At 41.4% G+C, this 14,636-nt stretch overlaps 1 protein-coding gene across 4 annotated transcripts in view; it reads right to left on the bottom strand.

Moving 5' to 3' along the window:
- The window catches only part of hhat (hedgehog acyltransferase), a 251,016-nt gene that overhangs the window by 141,049 nt on the left and 95,331 nt on the right, over positions 1–14,636 (bottom strand). For all 4 annotated transcript variants that reach the window (XM_072265059.1, XM_072265058.1, XM_072265056.1 and 1 more), the window contains one exon: positions 3,661–3,862. In XM_072265059.1, coding sequence (XP_072121160.1) covers positions 3,661–3,862 — 202 coding nt within the window. The remainder of the gene's footprint in view (positions 1–3,660; positions 3,863–14,636) is intronic.

Here is a 14,636-nt window from a genome sequence, read left to right as displayed (position 1 = left end):
GAGTAGCACATGACAATGGACAATTATGGAAACTACGTAGATTTCACACCTCTTCAGAACTCTGATAAAACATGATGAATTAACTATGAACCTTTTCCTGCTTTTCAATTACAGTAGATTCTAATTAACTGGGACACATAGGGTACACTTTGGTCCAATTAATCAGCTGCCCCAATTAGCTGAAGTTTCATGGAAATAGTTAAAAAGGTATATAAAAAAGAGCAAGTAACAAATTATATATTTAAAGAAACAAAGAACTAATTAGACCACCAATAGCACTACAGCACTATTAAACTGTATATTAGTTCCAAATAGTTACCAGAGGAATTCATCAAGTGTACATAGTGCAGATAATAGATTGTCTTCATACAATGCTATCGACAATTGTATTCTCCAAATCTTCATTTTTATTGTAATATTCAAGATGACTGTGATACCTTCAAATTCCTCATAGTTCCTGATTTGTTGAATTAGTGAAATCATTTCATTTTCACTCCCAGTGTTTCTGGCATCTCCAAGCCTGAGTGCTTGAAACCGCAGAGAACAAAACAGTTCTGAATTCTCTTACTGCTTACTTCTCGCTAATGGTCAGTGGCAAAAAATAACTGCTTTTTGAATACAAGATACACAACTGATGCTATATAAAAGCAGTTCACTCTAAACATCATTTCACATGCCCTTTCCACCCTCCATCTTGTGGGGCAGCTGAAAGACAGAACGGGGCTCTGAAATGCAGGTTAGTTAAATTGCACAAGACCAAGTTAAATTGAGCAAAGGCACTTCCACTGGCCCCCATGACACTGCACTGCACTCCAAACTCTGTATCAGGCCAATCTCCGCATGAGAAAATTATGGGACGTCCATGCACTTGCCAGTCACCCCTCCCTTTTTAATTAAACAGATGGACATCCATATTATGAGCAAAAGCATGCTGCAGTATTGCATAGCATTAACGCAAGGTCATAAAGGTTCCCATCAACAGGTACTTGAAACCAAAGAGATCATGCTGGCTGAAGACTACAAAAGAACTGCCTGGAGACCTGCAGGAAAGGTTCATTCCAAGTGTTGCTGACCACATATACTGCTTTTAAGATCCAAGGAGAGTCGATGTGGTTAAACGCCTCGCATGTTAAGCCAATGTTGCTACCGGACCAGGGACACCTTTTTTCTGACCAAATGCAGAAGTATCCCATGACACATACTCCCAACACTTTTCTTTGCCTTGGATATGAAGGTGCGTCACGTGCACACCAGTCAGGTTGATGGGTATACTCTGGAGGACCTTTGCATTTGAAAGGAGGATTGCCGATGTGTTTATACCCTTGGGTCATAGTGAGTTTGATTCCGTGTTTTATTTTGACAATTAAATTAGAACTGTCAAGGGAGCACTGCCCATTGGGATGACTCTTGCCAATGCGACTGCTTTGAGGAATGGCATCGATCTACTTGCAATGATTGCATAACCCACCCCCACCCACCCAGCTCTGAAGCTGTTTTGTAGATAGGGGTGAAGTATGTTACTGTAACTATCATGAACGGGACTAGACTTAAGTAAAAGTAGATGCAATGTCTATACTACTGGTGATCCTCTGAATCCTTTTAATGGTACTTACTGGGTATGTGGTTGTCAGGCATATCACTGGCTGCAAGGGATACACCCTTTCTAAAATGGGATCCTTGGTCTGAACCAAAGCCGTGGAGGGGTTGCTGTTACTTGTCTTACACAGTACCATAGATGTACCACCTATCCACTCTCTCTCTACATCCCACTGTCATCAAAGGGGAATGGAGACTGTACATTTCTGGATTGTAGTGTTCCTGTTCTGGGAGAATGGGGAAGAGAATGACTAAATTTAGCTTTAGGTATCCTTGATTGTGAACTGTTTTCCAGAGGCACCAGGCAGTATGGATGCAGTCAATGGAGGGGAGATTTATTTAACACTAGGCAAGTGCTAAGTATTAAATTGCAGTGTTATAAGGCAGCTCCAATTCCCCACAAAACCAAGTAGTTGAGCAATTGAACCCAGACTGACATACATCCACACTTTAGATGTGCAGATGCCTTGAAGTCAGGAATCCTGCCAAATCATTCTGCTACGGGAAGAAATCGAGTAACTACGTCATTGATAAGTAATTGAACACAGTTCTTTCAGTATACTGAATGGGCTTGGTCAGATAAAGAGTTCCCATTGGCTGGATCAGAGCTCGAGAACAGCAAGACTGCAAACTGATTGGAGGTTGAATACCCCTTATCTGAAATGCTTGGGTCCGGAAATGTTTTGGAATTTTTCAGATTTTGGAATATACAGTAAAATGAGATTGTTTGGGATCACCATAACTTCTGACTCCAAATTTATGTACTACTGGTAAGCAGCCCTTGTCTTATGCTTGTTTGTCACACATATGTACTTAACAGTAAAAATGATCACATACCAGTCATATAGTGAAAATATAATGTATGAAGGGTTACAAAAGCAGCACCAGGTGAACTCCTGAACCAGCTGGTTGAATAGCAAACAATAGCAGGCTTTCAGTCTCTACCTATGATGGGATGTATTGATTAAAAAGATTACAGTATTTGTATATTACTTTTTTTAAGGTTTTATGTAAGGTATAAATACAATCAGCATTGTAGACTTGTCCTCGTGTTCGACTTTCATTAGTGACACTTTAAAAATTGAATGTCATTATATAAAAACAATAGCATCATAGACTTGCTCTGGTGCTAGATTTTTTGTGATCAGCAGTCACTTTAAAAATTTAACGCTGTGCTTTTTCTTAAGTTTGTCTGCTGAATATTCACATTTACCTTCAATTTTCAGCTTATCATGATCAGCAAATTGTTAAGTGACGTATATTCACTCTGACACTGATAATACACGACTGAGATCTTCATTTTTTGCTTTTTATAGTGTTTTCTATTTTTCATTAACTTATGGTCATTATGTATGTGAGGTCATTCTCTGAACTGTCTGTGCTGTGCAGAGACCTGTGCATCACCTGGGAAACTTCCTGGTGTTTTGTGGAATTTTCCATTTCTGACGTCATGTCAGTGTCAAACAAAAAGAATTTGATTTCTGATTTTAGAAGTTCAGGCAAGAGGTACTCAACCTGTTTTGTGATCTACCAGCTGCACAAACTTCCACAGAACATTCATTGCACATACTAACAGCCACATTAATATGACCATGTATATGCAAGCAGAGTCTTTAGAAAACTTTGGAACTCAAGGTCCAAAACATGCACACTGGAAGCATCAAGTGCAATAATTATCATTAAGTACAATATAAAATTATTTTCTCTCCTTGGCTAAATTAGATTTTCAATATCTGTATACATCTGAGATTAAGATTTCAAGTGCTGCTGTGGGTGATGATTACTAAGAAAATTTTAACTTAATAAGCACAGCAAGGATCAATATTCATCACTTTGCAATTAACTCAAATTTATCTCATAAAAGACGTTTTACATCGTATTGATATGGAGAAAGATTGGTTAATTGAGATTCTTGTATATTAGATAATTAACTATGCTTACAATTCCACAGTGTAAAAATGATAAAAGCATTTCTAAATTCAAATTACTAATTACAAGCATTTTAAAATGCAATTTAAATTTGTGCCCTAGTTACTGTAGTGAATACACAGTGTTAGCACTTACAATGATTTCTTGAGCAGGTGAAAGAAAACAGATCATCTTCAGTAGATTTTCTAGCATTACTCCAACCCAGTTCATGGTTGCCCAGTTTAGCATGAAGCTGTGGCCACCGTGCCAGTAGCATACAAAGCTGAAGGCCAGTGCAGAGGAGAACATCATTCTTATTAAGCCATGCCGAGAGCCTCCCAAAGGAACATATATGTACCTATAGGAACAAGATATACATTTGTAATTAATAAAACCATAATACGTTAAAATAAAGTCCTTCATTGGTAAATTAAGGAGATATACTGAAAAAAACAGGGTCAGTGAAAGTATGACTGTTGATAACAAAAGTATAATCTCGATATTAATCCTGCCTACACTATTGGAAGATAACAAGGCTCTTCTGCTGAATTTTATTTCTATAATGTTCCCATATCCTTTGTCATTTTAATGTGAGTGTCTAAAGGTTGGGTTTCACAGCTTTTAACTAATGCTTAAAGATTGGAAACCATTGGTATAACTTGGCCAGATGAATGCTTGGGAAGGTTCAATGATTTGTTATATTTTTGCAAAAAAAATTCTTTTTAAATGTTTGCTTGTAAAGTAGAAGGACAAGGAATGATCCAGCAAGATACAATTCTCAAATGCCCTGAGGTTAATCAGCTTGATAACACACAACATCCTCATCAAATCAGGTGGAGTCATTGTTGTTTAATCCAAGCATATAAATACCAAATATTACTTTGTGCTGTACATCTGCCTGTCCCTGTTGTTACAAAGCATGAATCTGCCCTTGTAACTGAGCAATGTTTTAGTCTGCGTGTGCTATTCCTTCTTAGAAAAGATCCTGCAGAGAAACACTTTTGACCACAAGTCCATCAGGTATGGTCAGCACAATTGTCCAGAGATGAAGGAGACAGTGAATCAACTGGGATAGTTCCTTGAGCTGACCAGCAAAGTGTCAAAACACCAGCTCTAAGGCTTTACATGCATGGTGGTGAGAGGAGCCATCCTCAACGTATCCTTCCAGCACAACCAGATTCTCAGTCCCACCATACGCTGCTCCTGAAGCAGCTGATGAGATGATTGTCTGTCTCTTTGTGGACCTGTGCATACAGAAAAGGTATGAAGAGGGGTGCAGTGGTCTTTGTCAAGGTTTGTCCTGAGTAATTGTGTAACACAGAACTTTGTGCTCTATGGCTGTTCCAAGGGGCACGTATCAAGACAAACATCAATTTGTGATGAAAGGTCAACTCACTTAAAGTCTCATTCAGGTTTTCCTGAAAACTGTTGACTTTCCAGTACAAGGAAATGTCTACAAGTAATTGCTGCCAACTGGCACATCCCACGTTGAGGAGTATATGCTGGGTGCATTCACTGCAAAAGCTCCATGAAAAAGACCACAGTTTTGTGTCATGCTGCAAATAAACATGGATGGGATGGCTCCTGTGTTCATGCCATCAGGCCAGAGGCCGAGCACCTTCAGTCCATCCGCCACAAAAAGTGGGACCTCCCAGTGGCCCTCCTTTTTAATTCTGCTTCCCATTCTGACTCTGACATGTCAATCCTCTTCTGCTGTGATGGGGCCACACCTGAGATGGAATATTCCTTCTGGGTAGCCTCAGGCCTGATGGAATGAACATCAATTTCTCAGATATCCTGTGGCTTCCCCCCCCCCCCACCAACCCCTTACCATTCTCTTGTTTCCCTCTCTCACCTTGTCTCTTCGCCTGCCCATCACTCCCTTCTGCTGCACCTCCCTCTTCCCTTTCTTCCATAGTCTTCTGTTCTCTCCTATCAAATTCCTCTGTGTCCAGGCTTTTATCTCTTCCACCAATCAACTTCCTGGCTCTTTGCTTCACCCCCCTCCCCCTCTTTCAGTTATTACCTTGTACTTCTTTCTCCCCACCTCCACCTTCTTATTCAGACTTCTCCTCTTCCTTTCCAGTCCCAATGAAGGATCCTGGCCTGAAACATTGACTACTTCCTCTTTTCCATAAATGCCGCCTAGCTTACTGAGTTTCTCCAGCATTGTGTGTGAAATACTATAGCTGCCTATTCATCTCCTCCCTCAGCTCCATTCAGTGCCCCAGATGAAGTAAAGCTTCACCTGCAAATCAGTTGGGTCATCTACTGTATCCTAATATAAAAAGTAGTGGATATGTCCCAGTGTATCACAGGTAAAGCCGTCCCCACCACTGAGTGTTGCCGCAGGAAAGTGGCATCCCATCAACAGGGACCACTGTCACTCAGGTCACGCTCTCATCTCTACACTGCCATCAAGAAGGTACAAGAGTTTCAGGACTCTCACCACCAGGTTCAGGAACAGTTATTACCCCTCTACCATCAGCCTTTTGAACCAGAGGGGACAATTTCACTCCACTTGCTCCATCACTGAACTGGTTTGTACAACCTTTGGTCTCACTTTCGAGGACTCTTCATCTCATGTTCTTGATGCTTATTTATTATCATTATTTTTGTTTGTATTTGCAAAATTTGTTGTGTTTTGTACACTGGATGACTGTCCTAGTGGGTGTGGTCCTTCCTTGATTCTATTGTGATTATTGGATTGATTGAGCATGCCACAAGAAAACAAATCTCAGGATCGTATTGGGTGACATATGTACTTAGAGAATAAATTTACTTTGAACTTTGTCTGACATTAATTCCTGGAGTAAAACTGGGTAAAGTCCTTGATAATGGTCTCATTCCCACCAGTAATTAACTTTCAAACAACAAATAGTGTTACCCATTTTCAGAGTTTGAGACTTCAAACAGCCAAGCAAGGTTTTGCAATTTCTTTTAAACTACTCTTGCTGGATTTCCTTTTATCCGAGTTTCAAAGGGAATAAAGCACCTGAATCTTTTGACATAAATGCAAATATGAAACAAAGGATAAACAGCTGAAATACTGAAGTAAATTCTGTTCTGAGGTCATAACCATGAGATACAGTGTAAAAGAATCTTTGATATCAATAATACACCTATTCAATGAGACACACATTTCCACCAGTATTGCAGCTAGATGTACATACACTTATCCGATTGTTTATGCCATCTTTACAAAGTTCACTAAATTCAGCATAAGGACAAGTACACAACAATCTATGGCATTTCCCAGGCCAAAGTATCCAGCATTGAGTCACTACTACACCTAGATGTCTACACTGGGCAGGCTGTGTGGTTTGCATGACAATTTCCACAGTTATGCTGAAGACACAACTGTATATCTCTGTCAAGTCTGTTGACGACAGCACCCTCTGGTGCTCCTGATGCAGCCTTCTCTACATTGGTAAAATCCGACATAAATTAGGGGACCACTTTATCGAGCACCTCTGCTCCACCTACAAAAAGCAGAATTTCCCAGTGTCCAACCATTTGAATTGTATTCCCACTCCACACGTCGGTCCATGACCTCCTCTTCTGCCACAATGAGGCCATTCTCAGGGGCGTCAAGCAACACCTCATACCGCCCAGGTAGCCTCCAACCTGATGGCATAAACATTGATTTCACCTTCTGGTCATACGTTTTGACCCCTTTCCCTCTCCAGCCTTTTACCTCTTTTTCTCACCTGCTTATCTCCTCCCCCGGTGCCCTTCTTTCTCCCCTCTCTCCCATGATCCACTCTCCTCTCCGATCAGATTCCTTCTTCTCCAGCACTTTGCTTTTTCCACCTATCACCACCCAGCTTCGTACTTCATCCCCCTCTCCCACCCACCTGGCTTCAACTCCTAGCTTGTCCTCCTTCCCCTCCTGCCACCTTTTTATTTTAATACTTTCCCTCTTCCTTTCCAGTCCTGATGAAGGGACTCAGCCCAAACTGTTGACTGTTAATTCGTTTCCAAAGATTCTGCCTGACCTGCTGAGTTCCTTCAGCATTTTGTGTGTGTTAGTCTAGATTACCAGCATCTGCAGAATCTTGTGCGTTACTTGATTGGTTGCATTTAAGCTACAGCATTAAGGGAAAGAAAAGAATGAAAGGAGAAAAGTGTAAAGGATACTGAGGTACAATCAAGGAATCTCTGATGTAGGTGAGACATTAGCAAAGGATACAGTTGCATTTGTAAACCAGTAGGAATTTGCAGTATGACAGATAACTTAAAAGATGCTTTAATAAAATCATTAACAGCAGTTATTATGAATAAAGGAGATTATCCACTAATTGCACAAAAACCATGGAGGTCTTTTTAATGAGCAAGAAATCTGTTCCACCAGGTCACTACACATTTAATGAAACAAATCTTTGCACATATATAGCTAAAATACATTCAAATCTACACCATTCCAGTGTTTCTCATTCTAGTTTTCAAGACAAAATAAATTACTTATTTTTAATTTTCTGATAGCATCATTTTTATGGCTTAAACACAGACTTCATGAAACCCTGATTTCCAATTTATACAAAGTGCATTCATTTATCTTCAAACCCAGATTCCCAAAATGGTGCAATTTGTAACAGCATTTAACAATACACTGTATTACATGAACTCATGCAAAATAATACACTGGTGTGTACAACAAAACTATTTACATTTTATTTTGTGGATTTCCAGTTTCCAAATGCTTGCTGCACCCTGTTCCAGAACAATCTATTTTTAGTATTGTACTCAGCTCCAGCTTGCAGACAAAATCAAAGTGAGACAGGAGACACCCATGTGACTCGCGCTTTGAGGGGTATATTTTGCTTAAGAAGAAATCTAAAGATAATGACTATTCTGTCATTATCCAGCAAGTCTGTAATATGGAATGCCAAATTTTCAAATGTATGAATGCTTAATTAACAGAATCATCTATTTGGTTTAGAAGTACTCATCATTTTGTGGAGAGGCACAAAGTTAATGTTTCAGGTCAATGCTTTTTCTTCAGATCTATGAAAAGTTGAGAAACAGGCATGTTTTAATTTACAGAGAAAGGGCAGAGACAGACAGAGGATGCCCATGATCGGACAAAAGCCAAGAGAAAAAAAAATGAGTAGTACAGAGTGGCATCTGCCAAGGAAACGTGGTGAAGGACTGTAAATGCCCAGAGGAAGAGTAAACAGAGAGAGAGGTGAATTGAATGGAAGGGAGGAAACATAGCAATTTCGGACAATCTGAGATACTGTTTCTTGTGTCTAGAACATAGAAATCTACAGCACATTACAGGCCCTTTGGCCCACAATGTTGTTCCACCACGTAACCTACTCTAGAAACTGCCTGGGATTTTCCTACCGCATAGCCCTCTATTTTTCAAAGCTCCATGTACATCTCCAAGAGTCTCTTAAAAGACCCTATTGTATCCGCCTCCACCACTGTCACCGGCAGTGTATTCCACGCACCCACCACTGTGTTTAAAACTTACCCCTGACATCCCCTCTGTACCTACTTCCAAGCACCTTAAAACTATGCCCCTCATATTAGCCATTTCAGCCCTGGCAAAAAGCCTCTGGCTGTCCCCTCATCATCTTATACACCTCTATCAGGTCACCTCTAATCCTCTGCACCCTAAGGAAAAAAGGCTAAATTCACTCCACTATTCTCATAAGGTACACCCTCCAATGCAGGTAAACAGATCTGTATATCTCCTCTATACTCTCTCTATAGCATCCACATCCTTCCTGTAGTGAGGTGGCCAGAACATTGGGCTTCATTACAAAATTGTAAGAGGTCAATTAGGTCAAAGTGGGAGTGGAATGGTGAAGCAAAGTAGTCTGTTATTTACCCTCCGGTACACTGAAAATATTACTCAATGTCTTAATATTCAGTCCTGCAAACGTTTAAATGAATTTAATGCCATTCTTGTGGGAAGCTGTTCCAAAATGATGCCCATCTAGGGAGAAGAAAAGACAATCAAAGCATGCTTGCACAAATATACACATGGTTTGGTACTTAATAGATTCGGTAGGAGCGGTTGCTGTTTTGAGTTAGGATACCTGATTTATCCATGCATCTTAAGAATTTTCCTTCATAATTTTCTTAAAACTTTGAAAAAATGCTTCGGTAAATATTTAGAAGTTATGAACCACATAGATCCAAATGAACCATTCCCTCTAGTCTATCCATGGCTGCCATTTCCCCCTTTGGTTATCTTCATCTAGCTTCTGCAATTACTGCCATAGTAATGGTGCAACTAAAGGTTTGTTGTTATATAAAAAACTGGCAACCTTCACTATGGTGGACAATCTAGTCAGGTGGAAGAACGCAACATACATGAGGTTTAGGAAGCAAGGATCAGATGGGTCTATTGAGGAATATAGGGTAGCAAGAAAGGAGCTTAAGAAGGGGCTAAGGAGAGCGAGAAGTGGGCATGAGAAGGCCTTGGCGAGTAGGGTAAAGGAAAACCTCAAGGCATTCTTCAATTATTGAAGAACAAAAGGATGACAGGAGTGAAGATAGGACCAATTAGAGATAAAGGTGGGAAGATGTGCCTGGAGGCTGTGGAAGTGAGCGAGATCCTCAATGAATACTTCTCTTCAGGATTCACCAATGAGAGGGAACTTGATGACGGTGAGGACAATATGAGTGAGTTGATGTTCTGGAGCATGTTGATATTAAGGGAGAGATGTTGGAGTTGTTAACATACATTAGGATGGATAAGTCCCCGGGGCCTGATGGAATATTCCCCAGGCTGCTCCATAAGGCAAGGGAAAAGATTGCTGAGCCTCTGGCTAGGATCTTCATGTCCTCGTTGTCCATGGGAATGGTACCGGAGGATTGGAGGGAGGCGAATGTTGTCTCCTTGTTCAAAGAAAGTAGTAGGTATAGTCCGGGTAATTATAGACCAGTGAGCCTTACGTCTGTGGTGGGAAAGCTGTTGCAAAAGGTTCTTAGAGATAGGATCTATGGGCATTTAGAGAATCATGGTCTGATCAGTGACAGTCAGTATGGCTTTGTGAAGAGCAGATCGTGGTAAGGGGTGGGAAGTTCAAGGGGAATATTAGAAGAAGGTTTGTTTTTTTTAAACTCAGAGTGTGGTTGGTGCGTGGAATGCACTGCCCGAGTCTGTGGTGGAGGCAGATACACTAGTGAAATTTAAGAGACTACTAGACAGGTATATGGAGGAATTTAAGGTGGGGGATTATATGGGAGGCAGGGTTTGAGGGTCGGCACAACATTGTGGGCCGAAGGGCTTGTACTGTGCTGTACTATCCTATGTTCTATGTTCACTATGCCAAAGAAATTTCACTTCTAATTTTCTCCTGCTGTACTTTCATGAACATCATGTTGTTCAGGAAACTGAAAGTAACTGACTTAAGCCTGCCCCAATAAAGTATTTTATTTAGAATAAAATTACTAATTTAGCATAAAATATTTCCTCACCAACATTGAGTCAGTTACTTGTTTTCACAGCTAGTTTTCAGAGAAACTTATTGCGCAGCTAAACTGGCCAGGTTGAACTATGGGGAACCTGTATCTACCAAATGACCAATATGGGCAGTATTGCTAGATTCTCTTCTCTTTCCACAACCCTATTCCAACGTGAGGGCGGCAGGAGGGTAGGACCAGCATAGCAGCTCAGCAGGACTGAAGGCCAGGTCGAGTGAGGCTGAGAGGAAGTTGAAGGCCAGGTCGAGTGAGGCTGAGAGGAAGTTGAAGGCCAGGTCGAGTGAGGCTGAGAGGAAGTTGAAGGCCAGGTCGAGTGAGGCTGAGAGGAAGGACAGGTGGGATCAGGTAATTAAGCGAGTGGGGCTGTATTTATTTCAATGTAAGGAATATTATAGATGAACTTAGAGCCTAGTTTAGTACATGGAAGTACAACGTTGTATCTGATACAGTAACTTGGTTGACAGAAATGGCAGCACAATGTTTAGGTTTCAGATATGACACATGATAGAAAGGAATGTAAAAGAGGTGGGGAATTACACTACTGATCAAGGAGACTGCTCCAGCAGTAGACTTGCTGGAGGGCTCAACCATTGAGGGGATATGAGCAGAGCTCAGGAATAAGAAAGGAACAATCACTACATTGGGCTTATACTTCTGGCCTCCCAATAGCCAAGAGGAAATATTGAAACAGATATGTAGACAAATAATGGAAAGAGGTACAAACAAGAGGGTAGTTGCAGTGGCTGACTAATGTCCTCAATATCGACTGGGACTCCATTAATGCAAGAGGCTTAAGATGGGGCAGAATTTGTTAGCTGTGTCCAGGATTGATATGCCAAATACTAGAGGGCAACATTTTAAGGTAAGAGGGAAAAGAGATTATTGAGACAAATTGTTAACTTCTTGCTGTTTTTTTTTTATTTTTATTAACACAGTGAAAGTTGCCTGGAACACGCTGCTGGGGAAGGTTTTGGAAGTAGATATGAGAGACATTTCAACAGGCAAGAACTGAATCAATAGCTTGGAAGATCTAAGCTCCATCACAGGTACAATCTTCCCCAACATTCCAGAGGTGGTTCCTTTAGAAGGCAGTATCAGTGTCTTTCACTAAAACCCCTCACTATCCCAGACATGCCCTCTTCTTGTCACTACCATCATGGAGGAGGTACAGGAGACTGAAGACTGACACTCGATGATTCAGAAACAGTTTCTTCCCTTCTGCTATCAGATTTCTGAACAATCCATGAATGAGGACACTAACTCATTATTCCTTTTTTATGCACTATTTGTTTCTATAATTTAGAGCAATCTTGACTTTGCACTGTACTGCTGCCTGAGCACAACAAATTTTATGTCATTCAAGTCAGTGATAATAAATCCAATTCTGATTTAGAACATGTGCAGACAGTTGTGCTGTTTAAATTTGCATCTTTAAGCCTCCAGTCCATACTGACCATCAACCATTCTTTATTCTGTAAACACAAGAAATTCTGCAGGTGCTAGAAATCCAAAGGGACGTACACAAAATGCAGGAGGAACTCAGCAGGTTGGGTATAAACAAACGGTCGGCGTTTTGGGCTGAGACCCTTCTTCAGGACTGGAAAGGAAAGGGGAAGGCACCAGATTACAAAGGTGAGGGGAGAGGAAGGAAGATAGCTAGATGGTGAGAGGTGGAGCCAGGTGGGTGGGAAAGGTAAAGGGCTGGAGATGAAGGGATCTGATAGAGGAGAGTGGACCAAAGGAAAAAGGGGAGGAGGGGCTTGAGGGGTATATGATAGGCAGGTGATGAGAGTTAAGAGGCCAGAGTGGGGAATAGAAGATGAGGGGAAGAGGAGTGAATAATGCCATCAGGTTAGAGGCTACTCAAACAGAATATAAGGTGTTGCTCCTCCACCCTTAGGGTGGCCTCATCATGGCGCAAGAGGCGGAGGACATGGACTGTCATGTTGGATAGGGAATGGGAATAAGAGTTGGGTCACCAGGAAGTTTTGCTTTTGGGAGATGAAACAGAGTTTCTCAATGAAGCAGTCTCCCAAATTACGATGGATCTCAACAAAGTAGTGGAGTTGGGAGCACCAGATACAAAAGATGACCCCAGGTGAAGTGTTGTCTCACCTGGAAGGACTGCTTGGAGCCCGGAATGGAAGTGAGGGAGGAAGTAAATGAGCAGGTGTAGCACTTTGGCCGCCTGCAGGAGTAAGTGCCAGGAGGGAGATTAGTGCGGATGAGGGAATCACAGAGGGAGTGATCCCTGCAGAAAGTGAAGAGAGGGAGGGAGGTAAAGATGTGCTTTGTGGAAGGATCCCATTTAAGATGGCGGGAGTTGTGGATGCTCATGGGGTGGTAGGTAACGGAAAAGACGAATTCCCTCGCTGTTAAGGCAGTGGGAAGATGGGATGAGAACGGATACCAGGGAAATAGAGGAGATGCAGCTGAGGGCAGCAACAATGGTGGAGGAAGGGAAACCTGATTCTTTGAATGAGAAGGACATCTTTGATGTCTTGGAAAGGTAAGCCTCATCCTAGGAACAGATGTGGTGGGGCCGAAGGAACTGAGAAAAGGGAATAGCATTTTTACAGGAGACAGGGTGGGAAGAGGTATAGTCATAGTCAATCAATTTTTATTCTGTTCTTTATTTATTCACCCCATAATCTCACCAATTCCCTTCCAGTCTCCCAGCCTGAATTCTACTACTCATCTGCACAACAGGGGCAATTTGCAGTGGCTAATTAACCTGTCAACTTCCATGTCTTTGGGAAGTGGAAGGAAACCGAAACACTCAGATAATTCCCATACAGTTGAAGGAAGATATTGGAAAATACAGAGAGCATCAGGGGTCAAGATTGAACCCAGGTCACTGGAGCTGCAACAGCTTGGCTCTACTTGCTATGTCACTATACTAGCCCAATGAGGTAGAGACCAATGATATAGGAGCAGAATTAGGCCATTGAGCCCATTGAGCCTGTGCTGCCATTTCATCAAGGCTCATCAAATTTTCCTCTCAACCCTAATCTCCTGCCTTCTCCCTGTATCCCTTCATGCCCTGACCAATCAAGAATCAATGAACCTCTACCTTGAATATACATAAAGACTTGGCCTTCACAACTGTCTGTGGCAAAGAAATCCACAGATTCACCACTCTCTGATTAAAGAAATTCCTCCTCGTTTCCATTCTAAAAGGACACTACTCTATTCTTAGACTCTTCCCACCAAAGGAAACATCCTTTCACATCCACTTTATCAAGGCCTTTCACCATTCAATAGGTTCCAATGAGGCCACCTCTCATTCTTCTGAATTCGAGTGAATACAGACCCAGAGCCATCAAATGCTCTTCCTATGACAAGCCATTCAATCCTCAAATCATATTTGTGAACCTCCTTTGAACACTCTCCAGTTTCAGCACATCCTTTCCAAGATGAGGGGTACAAAAATGATCACAATACCCCAAGTGAGGCCTCACCAGTGCTTTATAAAGTCTCAACATTACATCCTTGCTTTTATATTCCAGTTCTCCTGAAATGAATGCTAACATTGAATTTTCCTTCCTTACCACAAACTCAACCTGCAAATTAACTTTTAGGGGATTCTGCACAACAACTCCCAAGTCCTTTGCAGCTCATTTTTTTTCTAATTTCTCTCCATTTAGAAAATAGTCAACCCTTTCATTTCTTCCACCAAAGAGCATGAC

The sequence above is a fragment of the Mobula birostris genome, chromosome 8, assembly GCF_030028105.1.
Source record: "Mobula birostris isolate sMobBir1 chromosome 8, sMobBir1.hap1, whole genome shotgun sequence".
NCBI lineage: Eukaryota > Metazoa > Chordata > Chondrichthyes > Myliobatiformes > Myliobatidae > Mobula > Mobula birostris.
The sequence above is the reverse complement of the archived record's forward strand: the minus strand, read 5'-3'. Positions and strand labels throughout refer to the sequence as shown.